This window comes from Peromyscus californicus, unplaced genomic scaffold, assembly GCF_007827085.1.
Source record: "Peromyscus californicus insignis strain IS unplaced genomic scaffold, ASM782708v3 Scaffold_8__1_contigs__length_139910024, whole genome shotgun sequence".
Classification (NCBI taxonomy): Eukaryota; Metazoa; Chordata; class Mammalia; order Rodentia; family Cricetidae; genus Peromyscus; species Peromyscus californicus.
In genome coordinates this window covers 101023668-101042799 of record NW_026294606.1, presented here as the reverse complement: position 1 = coordinate 101042799, position 19132 = coordinate 101023668, and the positions used below count along the sequence as shown (strand labels likewise).

The window sequence follows — 19132 nt, the reverse complement described above, 5'->3', positions numbered from 1 at the left end:
TTTTAAAGTGGACCGTGGTTCCTCCAGCCTGGGACGCCCTGGCACAGTCCACCTGCTGGCACCTGCCGCTTTACCAAGACACCGGCTCCAGCGGCCTTTCTCGGCTGGGCCCGTCTAGGTCCTCAGAAGTCACGTCCTCAGGCGTCAGACCCCACCGACCGACCACCGTGAGGAAGGGCTTGAGCCCTAGGGGACAGAGGGACACCGCAGAGGCCGGGAGGGGCACCCCGGGACGGGAGGGCAACCCTTCTAGAGGGGCGGGGGCGGGCCGGTGACGCACTTCCGGCCGCGCCGCGGACCGCGCAGCGCAGGTGAGCGCGGACTCGCTGCGGTGCGCGGTGTCCCGGCGGTCCGCGCGGACTCGCTGCGGTGCGCGGTGTCCCGGCGGTCCGCACGCACGCAGCCTCTCCCGCAGCCGGCCTTGCCGCCCACCAGGGCTCGGTGCCCGCGGTGGCGAAGCGTGGGTGGCGGCTACACACCAGGCCCGGAGCGCTTAGCAGGTGGCCGGTCGGAGAAGCAGTGTCCCTGCAGCCAGAGGGTGACTGCGGTGCGGGGGCGAAGCGGCGCGAGGTGACATCCCGAGTCATTTGACGCGCTGCGGCCCTGCAGGCGCTTCAGGTGTGTACTGCGTGTCCCCGGGCCCCAGACAGGGTGAGGGGCGCAGGGCACTGCAGGAAAAGCCGGGCCCCTTCCCAGCCACGGGTGACAGAAGGCCTTGCGGCCTGGTCTGCTGCATCGACGTCAGGCCCCAAAGGTGATACGGCCCACACATGCTCGCATGATTACGACATCGCTAGACTACACACAGAGTCGTTTGAGATTTGCTATTTCATACCCCATGGAAGACAGTACAGCATTTGGATGGATGCAGGTGTCTTTGGTCATAGCCTTGCCGTAGTCAAAATACTGTTTCCAAGGTTCAAAGAGTGTGTGTGTGTGTGTGTGTGTGTGTGTGTGTGTGTGTGTGTGTGTGTGTGTGTGTGTGTGTGTGAAGAAAAAACAAAATAAAACCTATGAGCAGCCAATTAAGAAAGAGTTTGGGTCCTTACTGCTGCATCCATCAGTACATTCGTTCTTCACCAGACTCCCAGACTCGCCCACCCTTAGAGGTAACAACTCTTTTGAAGTCTGTGTTAATCACAGCCTATTTCTAAAAGTGTATCCATATGCACTAATATGTAAATAATTTAACCTCTTTTGCTTTTTGAGCATCTTAGTGTATAGTCAGCTGGTACTTAGTTAATTTCTAAATTCATTAGTGTATTGCCTGCTGGGTAATATTCACTTATCAAAACAATACAGAATCAATGGACAGGCAGGCTGTTTTCAGACTGGTTATGTATAAAAAATAGTACTCATGGTGAATATTTGGTGCATATCTCCTATATATGAGAAGATCCATAGGGATACATTTTTCAAGTTTTTTTTTAATTCTTTGAAAACAATGTATACAATGCATTTTGATCATTTTCAATGCATTTGATCAATTCATTTGATTACTCCTCTGCGTTACCATCTCCTGGACACCCCCATAGTATACATTTTTTAAATTAGGTGTGAATATTGAATTTTTCAAACATCTTTGGCATTGAGATTGACCATGTATTAATAGAGTTGACTTGTTATCTTCAAATTGAATTACATATTTTTTCATTGTAGAATAGGTTTTCTTTTTAAATACCAAAGGATATTTAGAAAAGATAGACATTAATGGCATACACAAAGAACAAAAACTCTAAAAAAAAAAAATCGGTAAAGAACAGGCCACTTAAACATATAATAATAAAACTAGAGCTTATTAGGAAAGTGTGAGCAGCACCAATATATTATAAATAATTATCACATCAGAGACAAATCAGAGTTACTGAGCTCTAAAATAGAAATTAAAATGTAGAACATGAGAACTTCTGAGCCCTCTTGGTTGAGGGCTAATGCTGAGTGAGCCAGAGGGAAACTTATGGTTGAATAGTTTTTAATTGCCAAATAAGAAATAATGAAAATAACTGAAAAACTCCTGCAACTTGAAGAAGGTAGAAGAAATTTAAAATCCTCATGTAGTCTAGGTTTCTCCAGATGTAGAACATAGGATAAAGTTTTTTTGTTTGTCTGTGGGAATTTAACTATGAGTGTGGTCACCTGGACCGAGTGAAGGACAAAGAGAGCAAAATAGAGAAAAAAACTATAGATAAATTAAACCTAACAGTTCAGCTGAGCAAAGAGTGATTTGACACTTGGGCAGGTTGCAAACACCACAACAGCTTGTGAGACTGGGGATGCCACGGCTGGACATTCATAGACAGGAAAGAGGAAGCGCCTTTCTGAAGGGCTAGCTCAGTCGCTTTGTTCCTGGTGCTTGCCTTATTTGAATCTGATTTGACCAACCTGGCCACTGTGATGGGCTGAGACTCAGTTCCTAAGTTAGGTTTTGAATTGTTTATATACCAAATGGGGTTGCAATTCTGTACAGGTCAGGACTCAGATATATGAGTAGGGAGGCTTTGCGAGGTCAATTTAGTTTATTAGTTAGTAAATCAATACAAGGTTGCCTTATCAGGCTTGGCCCTTAATGGCTTCTGTCTTGCAGGGTCTCTAAGGGGCCTTGGAATCTCAAGGATGCCCTTCTAGGGCTAATGGGAAAAGCACTTACCCACCTAATTCTGCCCCCTGCTGGTCAAGGATGCCCTCACGGATGTTTACTTGTCTGCAGTTCAGGGCCCAGCAGACATCTCACACAGAACATGGGAGAAGCCCTTGGGCAGGAATGGGGTATATATGGTATAGCTCCTTGTGCAGGTTGGTTACAGCTTTGGGAAGCTGGTTTGGCATGTCTGTGATCCAAAAATGGACAGTTCAGATTGAGAATGGAGAGGCAGCCTGCTACGTCACTTCTAGCCCAGCTTTGTCAAGGTTAGCTTAGGCTATGCAGGAAGCCAGACTGCTGAGGCCTGCCTGCACAGAAGCCTCAGCCCAGGCTGGCCTTGAACTCTGATCCTCCTGCCTCTAGCTCTTGCGTGCTGGGATCGTGGGTATCACCATCGCTCCTGGCAAGCATTAGGCTTCTTGACACTTACTAATGAGAGCACTGACAGGAAGTAGAGGAGCAGCTGTCCCCTGTCTGCGTGGTGTCTTCCTGCAGCCTGACTCGCAGTCCCCATGTGGATGCTGCACCTAGCTAGCGAACGATGCTTGGTTACAGAAAGGGAAGTGACTTAGACTTGAGGATATTCTCTCTTGAGCTGAATTGTCAGCTCCTGGCCTGCTGGTCTTTAGGCTCTGCCTGAGTTTTGTAGTCACTCCTTTATATGATGCTGGTAGGACTTGCCAAAGCAGAGGCTTCTTGGCAGCCAACTGCAAGCATGAGTGTCCTGGGAAGAATACTGGGCACTTGAGCTAGTGAGAGGACCACTCTCTTCTCTGGCAACTCCTCCTCCTGTCTGCTTGTACCTCAGGTCTTAACTGTACTCCTGATTGGGGTGGCTTGCCTCACATCCCACCCAACCTTCTGTTTCTCCTCAGCTCCAGCCATTCCTTGAGAGGGAGACCAGGTGATGGCAGCCATGATCCCGTCAGTTTGGCCCCAGGTGAGCTGTGGGTCCCTCATCCCTTCCTCTGGGCAGTTCAGATTGAGAACTGAGAAGAGAGCTGGTGAGACTTGGAATAAGAACTGCTTCTACCTGCCAGACTGGACAGGCAAGTGGCAGAGACTGGGGCAGTGACCAGAGAAGGTGGCAGGAGAGTGACCCTAGCAGATGGAGTCACACAAGGGTCTCTGTGCCACTGCACATGAGCATCCTAGCAGAGGGCTTTTGGAGAACAGGGCCATGGAAACCACCCAGGTGGTGCTCTGTGCATGGATGTGAATGGAGGCGCTGCAGAGGTTTGGGATAGTTAATAGCTGGGGTGGGAAAAGAAGAGCTGCAGATGAATGAGAAGGATAGCTCTATCTCCGATGAGGGGGATGGGGAAGATGATGGGAAGCGGGAGCAAGGAAAAGACAGGAGACCTGGGGCCCTTGGTTGGAGGTCTGTGTGGGGAGTCAGGGGGCAAATGGGATAGATGCCCTGGTGGGGTGGGGGACATCTGTTTTACCATATGAGGATGAGGGTGATGAGTGGGGCTAGGGGGTTGAGGTAAGCCGCAGAGGAGCCAGGACCTCACAGGGATGCAGTGAGAACTGCAGATGCCTCCAGCAGCCTGCCAGCGAGGGAGTAGCCTGTCTAAGAGCAGAATTGCTGTAGTGGAATTTGCTTATGGGAATTCTTTTTCTTTCAGCCCAGTGTGAAAATGGCACGCGGTTTCTCTGCTGTAAGAGAAGGCGGATATTCCTTAGTTGACTTTCCTGGTGTTTTTCCCTCCATTTTCCTTTGTTACTAACTTTGTTCTCCTCACAAGCCCCCTCCCCCAAGCCCTTATTTTGCCCTCTGCCCCTCACTTAGGGCCTGAGCCATGGAATTGGCCCTAGGGCAGCCAGAACCTGTTGTTTCAGAAGTCGGTGACCTTTGAGGACGTGGCTGTGTACTTCACCCAGACGGAATGGGATAGTCTGTCCCCTGAACAGAGGGCGCTGTACAGGGATGTAATGCTGGAGAATTATAGGAACTTGGCCTCCATGGGTAAGGCCTCTCTCCCTGGGACTCAGACTCTGCCATTTTGGGTTTCTTGGCTCTTTTCTTCCTAACAGGTGGCAGGTGGGGATCTGGCAATCCTTTATGAGTGGGCTTTCTTTCTTTCTTCCTTCCTTCCTTTCTTTCTTTCTTTCTATTTATTTATTTTTTAAATTTTTGAGACAAGGTTTTTCTGTGTAGTTTTGGTACCTGTTCTGGATCTTGCTCTATAGACCAGGCTGGCCTCAAACTCACAGAGATCCACCTGGCTCTGCCTCCCGAGTGCTGGGATTAAAGGCATGCGCCACCGCCGCCCGGCAAGTGGGTTTTTCTAACTCTTTATGTATAGACTGCTGGAAGAGCGAATCCCAAGCTGTTATAGGACTTTGCTGAGACCAGTGCATGATTTTGAACTACTTTAGAGAAGCTGTATATTGGACATGGTGTGAAAAATAGAAACTTGCTATTCTACAGAGGCGTCTTCAAATTGCCTCTTGCCTTACTTATCTTGAGTCTTTTTTAAGGAATCTCAATGGACTCTGAGTATTTCAGCCCAAGATCAAGAAGTGGTTTCCCTTTTGGGCAAACTCTCCCAGCTTTCTGTGCATGTAGACCCTGGCTCACAATCTGGCCCTTCTCACCCCTACCCACCTCCTTTCTGAGAGATCTTATCTTCCCATTGCTGAGGCGTCTTGGGAGAAGTTAGGGATGCACCTGTGGGAGATTTTCATGTCTCTTGTGTTTCTTCTTCCCAAATCAGGATTTCCACTTCTCAAACCAGCTTTGATCTCACAGCTAGAGGAAGGAAAGGATCTGGGAAACCTGTCTCAGCTGGCCACTGGAACAGACTCCCAGGGCCTCTGGACTGGTAAGCGAGGCACAGATTGCCCAACAACATAAATGTGTGCCACATTTGTGCATTATGCAATGCATTTTTTTCCCAGCTGCCATAGTCTATCTCTGACCCCACCATTTTCAAACAAGGCTGGGAATCTCGCATTGCCATTAAAAGTGGAGGATACAGCCTTAACAACTTTTACGGGGAGACAGACGGAGCTCAGAGCTACAGGCTTTTCCTGAGGTATCATCCCAGGAATCTGTTTCTAGTTCCATGACTGAGTAGGTCAGTTACTTGAAGTCTCTTCAGTCTAGTGAACTCATCTCTGAAAATGTGAAAATAAAAGGAGGCAATGGTACCCACTCAGTGGGCTCAGGACTAAACGTGATAACATATATCAAGAGTTTAGCTTAGTTAAATTATTATCTGTACATTGAGAGGATAAATAAAAGGTGCCCCCATTCCATGCTTCCTGAGTGTTGATGTGTAAATGATTACTTGGGGGTTCTTACAAGTACATAGACTGGCCGGGTGGTGGTGGCACACGCCTTTAATCCCAGCACTCAGGAGGCAGAGGCAGGCAGATCTCTGTGAGTTCGAGGCCAACCTGGGCTACAGAGTGAGTTCCAGGATAGGCTCCAAAACTACTCAGAGAAACCCTGTCTCAAAAAACCAAACCAAACCAAAACAACAACAACAAAAACAAGTACACAGACTGTCAGTAGGCCTTTGGCCCAGCCAAGTGTCTGCATTTATATTCATACTGTGAGGTCCTTAATCAAAGGTGTTTGGTTCCCATTCCATAGGCAGCAAGCAGTTCGTCTCATTTGTTTGGATGAAAAATGAGACAAGCAGTGGGTGGGCAGAGGGAGAAGGTGGAGGGCATGAGGACACTGGTGGCAGTTAAACTTTGAAACACAAAACAAAGGCTTTTTTCATAACTCAGTCCAGTGATTTCTATAGAAGTCTTACTTGCTGGACTTTAGATCCTTTCTGCAAGAGAAGCTGGAAAATATGATTTTGGTGGGCAGATCAGTACTTCAGAAAATTAAGTCAAAGGTATATTAGTAAAGATGAAATAGTCACTGGATATTAACATCTGCCATACTATAGGATTTGGAAGGTCACTAATAAAAGTTGGTAAAGAACTAATAAGTTGTTAATCTGCATAAAATGTATAAATGTTGGTGCAGCAGTGGTGGCGCATGCCTTTAATACCAGCACTCAGGAGGGAGAGGCAGGTGGATCTCTGAGTTCGAGGCCAGACTGGTCTACAGAGTGAGTTCCAGGACAGCCAGAGCTACACAGAAAAACCCTGTCTTGAAAAACCAAAAAAGAAAAAAAAAAAATCAAAAAAACGAAACCAAAGAAAAAAAGTACAGATGTTAATCAATTTGAAAAATATCTATCCTCAGTAGAAACCAAAGACAAACAAGACATAATAATGGAAGAAGGTTGGGACTGCACAGTAGTGGAGCATTGCTTAGAATGCATGAGTTTGCACTGGGTTTGATTTCACAATAGAGAAGTAGTAAGAGTGAGAGATACTTCCCTATCAGAGAACCTAGTCCTGTCAAATGTCAGTGAGGAAGCAAACCAGGAATATGACTTCTGGAGCTGGAGTGAATCCAGTGTGAGCTGGTATCTTTCTAGAAGAAAAGTTGGTACTTGGTAACCTGGATATTGTTTCCTAGAGCCCTAGACTCATAAAGTAATCAGACTATACTCAAAGATGCCTAATGCACTTGAGTATCAAGATAGTGGGAACCATCCCAATTTTTAGGATAGAGAGAATGACTAAGTTGAAGTACTTTTGCAGGTTGAAAGAGTATTTAGTAATTTAGCTACTATATTTTTTGCAGTCTATTTTAAAATATTGGAAAATGTTCACCATGAAGTAAAGGAAAGAAAATCTAGTTCTGAAAAAAATAAAAAAAAAAATTGATTTGAAGGAAAAAGATGTGTTAGACTAGTGGAAGTTACTTTTAAGCACCTGGTAATTCATGTTTTGGGTAACGGAATTTTTAACTGATGTCTTCATCAGTTTGAACTATTGGAACAGAGTACCACAGATTTAGTGGTTTATAAACAACATAATTTGTGTCTTCTGTCTGACTTAGCTTAGGCTGCTATCACAGAATACCATGAGTAGTTATAAGAACATAAATCTCTTATTCCAGTTTGGGAGTTGGGCGTCCAAGAAGATCAAGGTGCAGGCAGATTCTGTTTGACAAAGACTTGTTTCCTAATTAATAGCAGCTCTCTGTTGTCTTGCTGTGTCTTCATAGGGTAGAAGGGAGGAGAACGTCACTAGATCTCCTAAAGCACAGCAATTCCATATGTGAGGGCTCCGCCAAACGTTCCCCCTCCTAATAATGATCACTTCAAAGTTAGGGTTTTTACGGGGGATGGTAGGGGTGGACAGCAACAAAAGAGAATCTGTAGCAACAGATACACATATTTTTAATTTTGAAAAGGCGCATATTGTTTTAAAGTCCTTTCCAGACAAACCCAGGTTTCTTCTGTTGAGAATAATTATAATAAAGTAGTAAGGCAAGGGTATATTTTATTATTTTATTTTTATTTATTCTTCTCTCATACAATACATCCTGACCACAGCCTCCCCTCCCTCCAGCCCTCCCCCAGATCCACTGTTCCTCCATTTCTATTCAGAAAAGAGCCGACCTCCCAGTGATACCAGCTGAACATGGCATAACAAGATGTATTAAGACTAGGCATAGTCTCTCACATCAAGGCTGGATGAGGCATCACGGTAGGAGGAAAAGGGTCCCAAGCACAGGCAAAAGACTCAGAGACCCTCCCACCCCCCCACTGTTAGGAGTCCCACAAAAACCTCAAGCTAAACAACTACAGCTCCTATGAACACTGCTTAGTTGATTCTGTGGGCTATGCTATCCTGGTATCCTTGACCCCTCTGGCTTTTACAATCCTTCCTCCCCCTCTTCCTCAGAGTTCCAGAATATCATTAGTAATCATTTCATTGACTTTGCGGGGGTGGGGGGTGGGGGTGGTCAGCAGTTGTGTTTGGTTCTGTCCAGGTCTCTGAGCCATTCAGCTTCCAGTTCCTGACCATCCTGTTGGGCATGGGCTCCTTTCATGGCTTGGGCCTCAAGTTAGACCAAGCATTGGCTGTCCACTCCCATAAGCTCTGAGACACCATTGCTCCAAACATTGCAGGCAGGAGAGGTGTGGGTAGAAGGTTTTGTGGCTGAATTGGTGCCCCAGTCCCACCACTGGGATCCTTGCCTGGTTACAGAAGATGGAAGGGCATATTTTATGTGGTTGGGAAAAAATGAGACATGGAAAATAAGGAAGTTTTTGGGGGGAGAAATTTGGGGAGAAGTGGTCAGTATTGTAAAAATTACGATTCTATACAAAAGGATGTTTCAAGATTGACAGAAGGCAAGTTGGTGTAGCAGTATTTTAGAAGAGATGGAAAGAGATGGGATGAGTGGGCCTTAGCAGAGCTTTCTGAAGCAGAGAAAGAAGGGTTCAGGAAGCTGGAATGAAGTTCTAGGGAAGACACAGCCCTCCTTTGGCTTTCTCTGTTGCTGCCTGTCAAACCTAGTCTTGCAGCACATCGTTAGGTCCTCTGCCTTTTCTTTACCAATCATTTTCTGCTTTTATTAATAAGGAACTTGATCCATGGGGACACCCAAGAAGGGGTTGTAGGATGTAGGAAAGCATGAGGCGATGGAGAACGATACTGATCTGACGGACAAGACCTAGAATTTTCTTCCAGTGCCATCACTCTTAACCTCTGTGCTGCTGAGGTCGCCTTTTGTGGTGGCCTTGCCTTAGGAGAGTGTGGCTGGGATCATTTTTGATTGATGTAGTCTCGTGTAGCTGTACTTTTCCTGAAGTTTTCTGACAGAGACACATGTTCCTGTCTACTCTTCACATTCTTGATTATACAATTGGAATCTCTTTTACTATTTCTTTTTTAAATCTTATTTTAAAGTATATCCTGGACATTTTTTAATGGTCTATATATATATGGATCTGTTTCCTTCTTTTACCAATGATAATTACACCTTCTGCATGAACCTTAGGTTATTTGACCTAGTCTAGAGATTTTTAAAGATCCTTCTAGAGCAGGGCATGGTGCTGTACACATGTAATTCTAGTACTTGTGAAGTAGATGCAGGAGAATCAATAGTTCAAAGCCAACCTGACAACATATTGAGACCATATGTATAATAAATAGCTTTCTGACTATTTCCCTCCAGCATGGTTCTATATGACATCTTTTAATTTTTACTTCTTTTGGTAGAATATACTGCTATCCAGACTGGCAATAATTTGACAAAAGAAGTGTGTGAAGAAAAAAGGAGTATATTATTTGAACTTCAGAAGGACTTTTCCCAGGAAACAAGCTTTTCAAAAACTTCTATTATAGACCACCGACAGGAAAACCAGTTAACAGGAAGTGCGAAGGAGAAGATCAGTGCCACTGATGGAAGAGTTAAGATAGGCTCCATGGAAGGATATTTATTTAGTCAGACTGCAAATGTGTCCCAGAATCACACCAACTCCACTGGAGAGCAATGTCCTGATACCAAACTTACTAAGAATGAAAGAATTACGACAGAGGGAAGACCTCCAAAACACAAAGAGTTAGCAGACACCTCTCAAGGTAGCTCTCAAGTGAGTCAGCTTCTAGAAAGCTGTACTGTGGAGAAGCCTTACCAGTGTACAGAATGTGGCAAAGCCTTCAGTGTTAAAGCAAAATTTGTTTGGCATCAAAGACTTCATAATGGAGAGAAACCTTTCAAATGTGTGGAGTGTGGGAAATGCTTTAGCTATAGTTCACACTATATCACACATCAGACAATCCACAGTGGAGAAAAGCCTTATCAGTGTACGGTATGTGGAAAAGCCTTCAGTGTTAATGGGAGTCTAGTTAGACACCAGAGGATACATACAGGAGAGAAGCCCTATCAGTGCCGGGAATGTGGAACTGGCTTTGGCTGTAGTTCTGCATACATTATACATCAGAGAACCCACACCGGGGAGAAACCTTATGAATGCAGTGACTGTGGGAAAGCTTTCAATGTTAATGCAAAATTAATTCAGCATCAGAGAATTCATACTGGAGAGAAACCTTATGAGTGTGATGTGTGTGGGAAAGGCTTCAGGTGCAGCACTCAGCTTAGGCAGCATCAGAGTATACATACTGGAGAAAAACCGCATAGGTGTAGTTATTGTGGAAAAGGCTTCACTAAAAATGCAAAACTCATTCAACATCAAAGAGTCCACACGGGTGAGAAACCCTATGAATGCAGTGAGTGTGGAAAGACTTTTAGTGCCAAAGGGAAGTTAATCCAGCACCAGCGAATCCACACAGGTGAGAGACCTTATGAATGTAATGAATGTGGGAAATCTTTTCGGTGTAACTCCCAGCTTCGGCAGCATCTGAGAATCCATACTGGGGAGAAGCCATATAAGTGCAGTGAGTGTGGAAAGGCCTTCAACGTTAATGCAAAACTAATGCAGCATCGGAGAACTCACACAGGGGAGAAACCTTTTGAATGTAATGAATGTGGAAAGTGCTTTACTTCCAAAAGAAACCTACTTGATCATCAGCGAACCCATACCGGAGAAAAGCCATATCAATGTAAGGAGTGTGGGAAAGCTTTCAGTATCAATGCCAAGTTAACTAGACATCAACAAATACATACTAGGGAGAAACCTTTCAAATGTATGGAATGTGAGAAAGCATTCAGCTGTAGTTCTGACTATATCGTGCACCAGAGAATCCATACTGGAGAGAAACCCTTTCAATGCAGTGAGTGTGGGAAAGCCTTCCATGTCAATGCTCATTTAATTAGACACCAGAGAAGCCATACTGGGGAAAAACCTTTCCGATGTGTTGAGTGTGGCAAAGGCTTCAGCCTTAGTTCTGACTGTATTATACACCAGACTGTGCATACTTGGAAGAAGCCCTATGTGTGTAATATATGTGGGAAAACTTTCAGGTTTAGCTTCCAACTTAGTCAGCACCAAGAAGTTCATAGTGAAGAAAAATCCTAATAGATGAACAAAACAGTAACAACACCAAACAAACAAAATACTCCTATGTTTAATAGGAGATGGATCATGGCTCATCAATTATTACTTGGAAGAAAAACATCAAGGGGAATGAATATGGCAGTCTTCATTTGGAAACAATTTTTTTCTGTTTTTAATCAAGATTAGATGAGCAGCTGGAAAGTTATATCTAAAATAACTTAGTTTTATATCAGTAACCAGTCAGGAAATATGAAAGAAAACAACCTATCTCCAGCAGCATCAGGAAAAGTAGATTTTCTAGGAATAATTATTTTGTGGGACTAAAGAAAATTAAGAATTCTCCACTGAGGAAAACCAAAGTAAACAAAAGGGGTGGAGAGAAATTAATTTATTTCTGCTTATTTTTTTACAATGAGAGTGCATTACACTTCCTTTAAAAAAAGGGGGAGGGATAACCATTTTAAAAAATTAATAGAGGTCTTTAAAAATACCAGATCCAGGGGCTGGAGAAATGGCTCAGCTGTTAAGAGCACTGGCTGCTCTTCGAGAGGTCCTAGTTTAATCCCCAGCCACCACATGGTGGCTCACAACCATCTGTAATGAGATCTGATGCGCTCTTTTGGTATGCAGGTATACATGCAGAGCACTCATAAAAGTATTTAAAAAAAATCAGATCCAAAGTAGAGATGAACAATAAGGAAAATATTGGAAAATTACTTAATCATAAATAAACCTATGTGTTTTGTTGTAAATAATTCCAAATAAGTATGAAATGTAAAGCATACACAAAAATGGAAATACTTTTGTAAAATTTGTGATATAAAAATGACATTAACAGGCACTGCTTCAACGTCACAAGCATTCTGAAGAAATGTTCTGCCTTAGTAGTACCCCAAGGAGTGAAAATTCGTGAAGACATTTTTTGCATGTCACATTGAGTCTATGATATGCATATCCCCCAATACTCCGCAGCCCTCAGTGATTATAAATGCTGTATTTGCCATAGATGCCTGCCATACAAGTATAAAATATATTTAACAAAATAGAATGTTCCTATTTTGTCTGAACTCTACAAACATGGCTATGTCCTAAAGGAATGTGTCTGCCTTGGATTTCAACTCCTTATGGTCTTGGGTTCCATGAAAATGTTGGAATTCTCAAGATACTCTTTGAAGTCTCTTACCCACTTAAAAAAAAATCTAAGCCTAATATTAATAAGATCATTTAAGCTGCCAAGAAACTGAGTAACAGCAGTTGATTCTCAATGTTGTCAACTGTTAGTGGGTAGTAAAGGAAGTGTTTTTCTACTCAAAACACTCCTACCAAATATTTGGGTTTCCACACCAGTTCTGTTGTCTGCAGACACCAACTGGATGCCCTCCAATTTATATCAGTTTAGACACTACTCATAATAAACATCCTACTGGTGAAATGGACAAGACTGCCTCAGCCCCTCCTCCTACCCTCAGACACTAGTGATGAGTCCTATTATTTCTGAATTGGCTACAAATTGAACCCTTCTGGGCTCAGTAATTTGCTATAGTAACTCACAGAACCTAAAGAGACAATTTACAGTTACCATTTAAAGAACATCGTGAATGTCACATGAGCAGCCAGATGAAGAGATACTTGGAGCAAGATCCATAGAGTTCCCATGTGCAGGTGCTTTTGCTGCCATGGAGTTGGAGTGCCTTATCGTGCTGAGCCTCGTTGTTAGGGCTTTTATGGAGATTACAGTATGTTCCCATGATTGATGAAGTCCTTGACTGTTAGTAAGTTTCCTCTTCCAGAAGTCAACAGGGGTTGCTAAAAATTCAAACTCTCATAGCACATAGTTGGCTCCTTTGACAACTAGCCCCAGTCCTGGAGCAAGCTGAGAGCCTAACAATAAGTCACTTTAGCATAAAGAGATAACTGCAAGAGACTTAGCTTAGGAGTAACAGAAGATGCTCCTCTCATACTAATTGGGAAACCAAAGGTTTTAGAGGCTCTTATGCTAGAAACTGGAGAGAGACCAAACATTCTTATGCCACAGGCAGAAACCCATTTACTTGGTTTACATCTCCCTGTGTCTGGGGGGTTTTGGTGGTTGTCTTTAGTTCAGCAGTAAGCAGGATAAAATGGAATCACAGCAACATGAAAGCTATCGATTCTATGAACACAGACAAATATTAGGCAATGCAGAGTATTCGTGTTTTTCTTCCATACAGCAGTTCTTTGCAAAATGTCTTCATTTAAAACTTGTGTAATGGCTAGTGAGATGGCTCAGCAGATAAAGGTGAAGCCTGACCCGAGTTTCAATCTCTAGAACCCAAACGGTAGAAAGAACAGAACTCACTCAAGTTGTTCTCTGGCCTCTGTGCATGCATGAAAATAATTAAATTTTAAAAACTAAAATACCTATTATGAAATTAAGCATTTTGATCATTTTGAAGTGTGCAAATTGTCTTTAAAAATCTAATAAATTAAAAAATTGTTGAAACTTCTATAACATGAGAGAATATATTTAAATCAGGGCCTTTTTTTTTTTTTTTTTGAGACTACAATTAGCCTGAGGAAGTACTTGGGTTTAAATATCAGAGGATTTGGGGGAAAAAAATCAGGTTCTAGTGGGATACTTAACAGACATAAGATTATAAGAAAATAAAGATGACATTCAAAGTGCTCTTAAGGACTATAAGGCTGAGGTAAAACAGTCGAGACAATTTTAGTTAGCAGTGTGGACCTGGCCTTCACTGAGCTGAAGTAAAATATATCCTAACAGGGTTTGGACACTTGGGAGCTCTTTTCTACAGGGCAGAGAACAGTGGGAAAGCAGTATCTGACTTTCTGTGAGCTTGTTGAGTTTTTATGAGGAAGCTGAGTCCTAGTAATTCTTGCTGACACAGCACAATAAAACTACTTTATGCAGGGTGGTGGTGGTGCACACCTTTAATCCCAGCACTTGGGAGGCAGAAGCAGGCAAATCTCTTGAGTTCAAGGCCATCCTGGTCTACAGAGCGAGTTCCAGGACAGCCAGGGCTACACAGAGAAACCCTGTCTTGAAAAACAAACAAAAATGTACTTTGTATTACCCTGGGGAAGAGCTAATAGTCTGAGTTGAGATGCAACATCTAGTATCTCAGGTGACAAATGTCTCAGACCAAGTCTCTTTGTACTGGTGTAAAAAAATCCATGTTGATAAGTATAATATGTCACCATGAAAACATCTGTGTAGGATGAAGTGGGGGCAGACAGCATGGATAACAGGTTTTCTTGTTTGGGTGAGGATCTTTCCAAGGAATTCATGTTATACTTGGTGTCTTAGTTACTGATCTGTTGCTGTGGGAAGACACCATGGCCAAGGTAACTCATATTCTTTATTTGATCTTTAGTATTTAATTGAGGACTTGCTCACAGTTTAAGAGGGTTAGTCCATTATGGTGGGGAGTGTGGTGGCATGCAGGCAGGCACTGTGCTGGTCAAGTAACTGAGGGTTACATCCTGATTGCAGGCAGAGAGACACTGGGCCCAGGATGGGCTTTTGAAACCTCAAAGCCCATCCCCAGTGACACACTTCCTCTAACAAGGCCACACCTCCTAATCCTTCTCAAATAGTTCACCAACTGTGGACTAAACACACAATATATGAGCCCGTGGAACCCATTTTCATTCAAATCAGGGTACCCAGTGTTAAACGATGTGGCATGTGTCATTGGTAGCCCATTTAAGTGGAGTAGAGAGCCTTTGGGACAAGACGTCATACTGGAGAAAGACTGCGTTTGGTGCTTGCAGTCTGGACACCAGCAGAACACAGCAGTCACTGGAGTGGAGCAGGTTTGTGAGTCTACATGTGACCCCTGCCTGGGGTGGGCGTGGGTGCACCAAATACTACTGTGAAGCATTCTGGAGACTACAAGGAGTGTCACGTGGATTTCTGTTCCTGCCAGCAGCTGGAGAAACCTGAGGGTCCTGGGAGATGTCCCTTGTGCCTTGCTGGACTGGCTTCCTACTGTGTGGAAGAATGGTCCTCTGCAGTTCTGAGCAGGCACAGTGGATGTGCTTTAGGTACAAGGCTCCCTTTCTGCCTCAACCCAGAGCCACCAAGGGCAGCAGTACCCCTCCCTAGCTTCCTCTGCCCCAAGTAAGTTATCTCACCTGCTCATCCGAAAGGGAGAGTTCTGACAGTATGGAAGCTGTAACATAAACAGCCCCACCCCCACCCCCACCCCCAGGAAGCTTCCAGCACATTGAAATGCACACAGAGCAGGGCTTCTTGGAGCCTATAGAAGGATCACACTTGAACATTGGCATGAGTAGGTCTGGGGACAAGATACACATGACTAACAGGGAGGCTATGTCCCCTTGCGTGTTCTGTCCCATCTTCAGTCACCTATCTGCACAGCACAGTCTGTTCTCACATACTGCACAACCAACCATAACACTCACCCTCACAGACGTCCACACAGACGGAGTACCTGTCCAGTACATGTTTACATGCATGCCCACAGGCTGTGGGGACAGAGGGGATACCTCCAGTAGAGGCAGTCTCCCCTCTCTCCCCCTGGGGCTCTGCTTCTGGGGTTAGTAGGAGCAGAGTTCTGGCTTGTATAAGTGATATGACCCCTAGAGAAACACAATACTAACTATGAGGCAGATCTAAGGGAAGGCTCCACTCCTCCCACATCCACAGTCCTGGCCAGGCTCTCCTATATAGCCTGGCTATACAGGGATATCTCTGTGGCCCATCACCCCACACCTAGGAAAGTTTAGACCACATGATGTAGGCCACACACCTGCCTGGATAGAGCAGAGGGCCTGGGTATGGGCTGCCAAGGTCACACAGAGACTAAATGTGGTATCCGGGAGACATCCCATGAGAAAGCAGGATCCTAGAGGGGGTACTGACGCAGTCCTACCATCCAGAGTTTGCAGCTAGGCTCTGCAGGGGAGGGGAACAATGCTTTTCTCATCTACCGTCTCAGTGTCTTAGTGCTCCGTGACATAGGCTTCCTAGGGTCAGCACTCCTGCTCCATTGAAATAGACACTTTGGCTTAGGAGCTTGGAATCAAATTCAAACAGACCCAGGTTTCAGGGCACCTGGGAGGAAAGTGTGCATGGCTCACCTGTGAGAGCAGATTGTATCTGCCCTGTCCATAACAGCATCCCCCAAAGGCAAACAAGCCCTTCTAAGGAACCCAGGTAACTGGGGATGTTACTGTCTTCTGGATTCTCATGAGGTTACGGGGGCCTGATGCTCAGGCCACCCTCAGTGTACCTCACCTTCCTCTATCTTCTCTCTCTGTGAGCATCTCCTCTCCACCTTTGTCCATCCTCCTTTCTTACAGACCTCCCCCCTTGTTAGTTGTCTCCCATCTCAGTCCCTAGTGGCCTTAACTGTTTGCAGAGCTGACTCAGAGAGCCAGGGACTGACAGGGGCAGGCATCTCATCTTCCTAAAGCTGCACAGGGTCCTAAGTGGATGACAAACCCTTTTTCTGGTGGCTGGTAGAATGTCCTGTATGCTGAGGGGTGAGGGGTAGGGGCATGTGACAAGAAGTCTCCTGCAGAGCTTATAGAAACTTCTTAGGGCCCACTCAGCCTGGACCCTGACCAGGTGTTTATTACAGATACCCGGGGGTATCTTTGTTAAAAGTGAGGCCTCCTTTCCTCAGCAACCCTTTCTTGATTCTGTGACCTTCTACATGATGTCTTCAGATTCTTCCATTTTGAGATCTCATCTTAGTTATGGTTACTATCACTGTGATGAAACACCATGACCAAAAGCAGCTTGGGGAGGGCAAGGGTTTATTTCATTTACACTTCCGGGTCACAGTCCATCATGAGGAAAGTCAGGACAGGAACTCAAACAGAACAGGAATGCAGAGGCAGGAGCTGATGCAGAGGCCGTGGAGGGGTGCTGCTTACTGTCTTGCTCCTCATGGCTTGCTCAGCCTGCTTTCTTACACAACCCAGAACCACCACCCCAGGGGTGGCCCCACTCACAATGGACTTGGCTCTCCCACATCAATCACTAATTAAGAAAATGTCCTACAGGCTTGCCTACAGCCCGATCATATGGAGGCATTTTCTCAATTGAGGATCCCTCCTCTCAGATGATTCTAGCTTGTGTCAAGTTGGCATAAAAACTAGCCAGGATAGATCTATGGAACAGAGCATGTGGACAGGATAGAGACTAAGTCCCATTGGCCTCTATGGCCCAGGGCCCAGCTCATGAGAGGATACCCAATCTGGTTCTTAGTCAGTTTGCTTTCAGACAGAGATAAAACTGTGGAACTCCCCCTAGACAAGTCTGTATTTCACACCAGTAGTTTCTCTACAGTGTTGAATTTCCCAGCAATAAGCCTTGCCCACAGTGCCTAGTCAAGATCCTCTCTTCTGCCCCTGCCCTGCTTGACCCCAGACTCAAGCCAAATGGGAGCTGCCTACCCCCAGAGACACAGCTATTGCCTAATCCACTTCAAGATAGATGGCTAATTTGCTTTTGTTGATAGAGCATCCAAAGAATGTCCCCTCTGAAAAAGTCACAGATCACCATTGTTGCACTGTCTCCAACTGAGTGTCCTTTGGGAGGCTAAATAGTTCATGACTGTCCTTTGATAGAATCACCCAGATTCTCCTTTGTCTGATGGATGGAGAGGGGCTGTGTGAGAATGTGCATCTAACTGGATCATCTGTCCCCAGCACTGAGGGCCTTCCTGGACTCCTGGTACCCTGACTTGCCTAGAGATGCTGCCTTTGCTCACTTGCTTCCTGGGGCCTCTTCTGCAGCATGCCCATGTAGATGAGAGCTGAAGGCATGGCCTGAAGGGGCCCCAGGCCCTGGGAGCCCAGGACAACTCAGGTAATTTATCAGTCTCTATCTGTCCCCTCTAAGGATTTTATGGGGCTGTAACAAAAAGCTTGTAAGGGAGTCAATCCAAGGAAAAGTAATAATGACAACTCACAATACGCAGGAAACAATATTTTTCTACATCTCATACTGTGATTTGAGTTCTGACTGATGGTAGCAAAGACAGGGGCTGCATCTGGTCTCACATCTGTAAGAAAATTTCCCAGAACCACCGTTAGCATCTATTTTATTCTTGAGTAGGTAGACAGACATTCAGACAGAAACAGGGATGGGGGTGAGCCAGCAGAAAGACAAGGTTCCAAGAGCATGAACACCAATAGATACCCATATCTAGCTGTAAAAAAAGTCAATGGCAGGTGGCTGTTCTAGAAAGCAGGTTGGTGGTTGTCACCAGGAACTGCCATCATGTAGGCATTGTCTCAAACAGTCAGACTGTGGCACCACCCCACGTTAGCTTCAAGTTTGTAGGGCTGTGAAAAAATTGAGCCCAGCTGGTTTATCCCCCCGGAGAGTCAGAGGACAGTTGGGGGGAAATATTTAAAAACTCGCAAAAGCATTATTTTTACCTATATCCCACTTTTTGGATATCATATTTCTTTGTACACAGCTGAGGTAGGAGAAGTGTCTCCATATCTCCAGGTCCTGTTTTATTATGTGCAAAATGGGGTGGTGGTAGGATCTACTTCCCAAGTGTGTTATCTGCTACACAGTGGTGTATACACACAGACGTGTGCACACGTGTGTGCTCATGCAAAGTCAAGTTCCAAGTCTCTCTCCCATTGACATAAAGGTGTGCACACAGAC

General features: G+C 44.8%; 1 protein-coding gene across 6 annotated transcripts; it reads left to right on the top strand.

Annotated features, from left to right (window-relative positions):
- Window positions 1-322: 322 nt before the first annotated feature.
- Znf23 (zinc finger protein 23) lies at window positions 323-13957 on the top strand. Of its 6 annotated transcripts, none has more exons than XM_052728249.1 (6): window positions 323-618; window positions 3517-3581; window positions 4273-4305; window positions 4487-4613; window positions 5365-5472; window positions 9737-13957. In XM_052728249.1, the coding sequence occupies exons 2-6, from the start codon at window positions 3549-3551 to the stop codon at window positions 11494-11496; spliced, it is 2061 nt and encodes a 686-aa protein (XP_052584209.1). In that variant the 5' UTR covers window positions 323-618; window positions 3517-3548; the 3' UTR covers window positions 11497-13957. The 6 variants fall into 6 exon arrangements, with proteins under 6 accessions (XP_052584209.1, XP_052584211.1, XP_052584210.1 ...); XM_052728251.1 differs by having other exon boundaries at window positions 3517-3690; XM_052728253.1 differs by having other exon boundaries at window positions 324-618; window positions 4437-4613.
- The last annotated feature ends 5175 nt before the right edge of the window (window positions 13958-19132 follow it).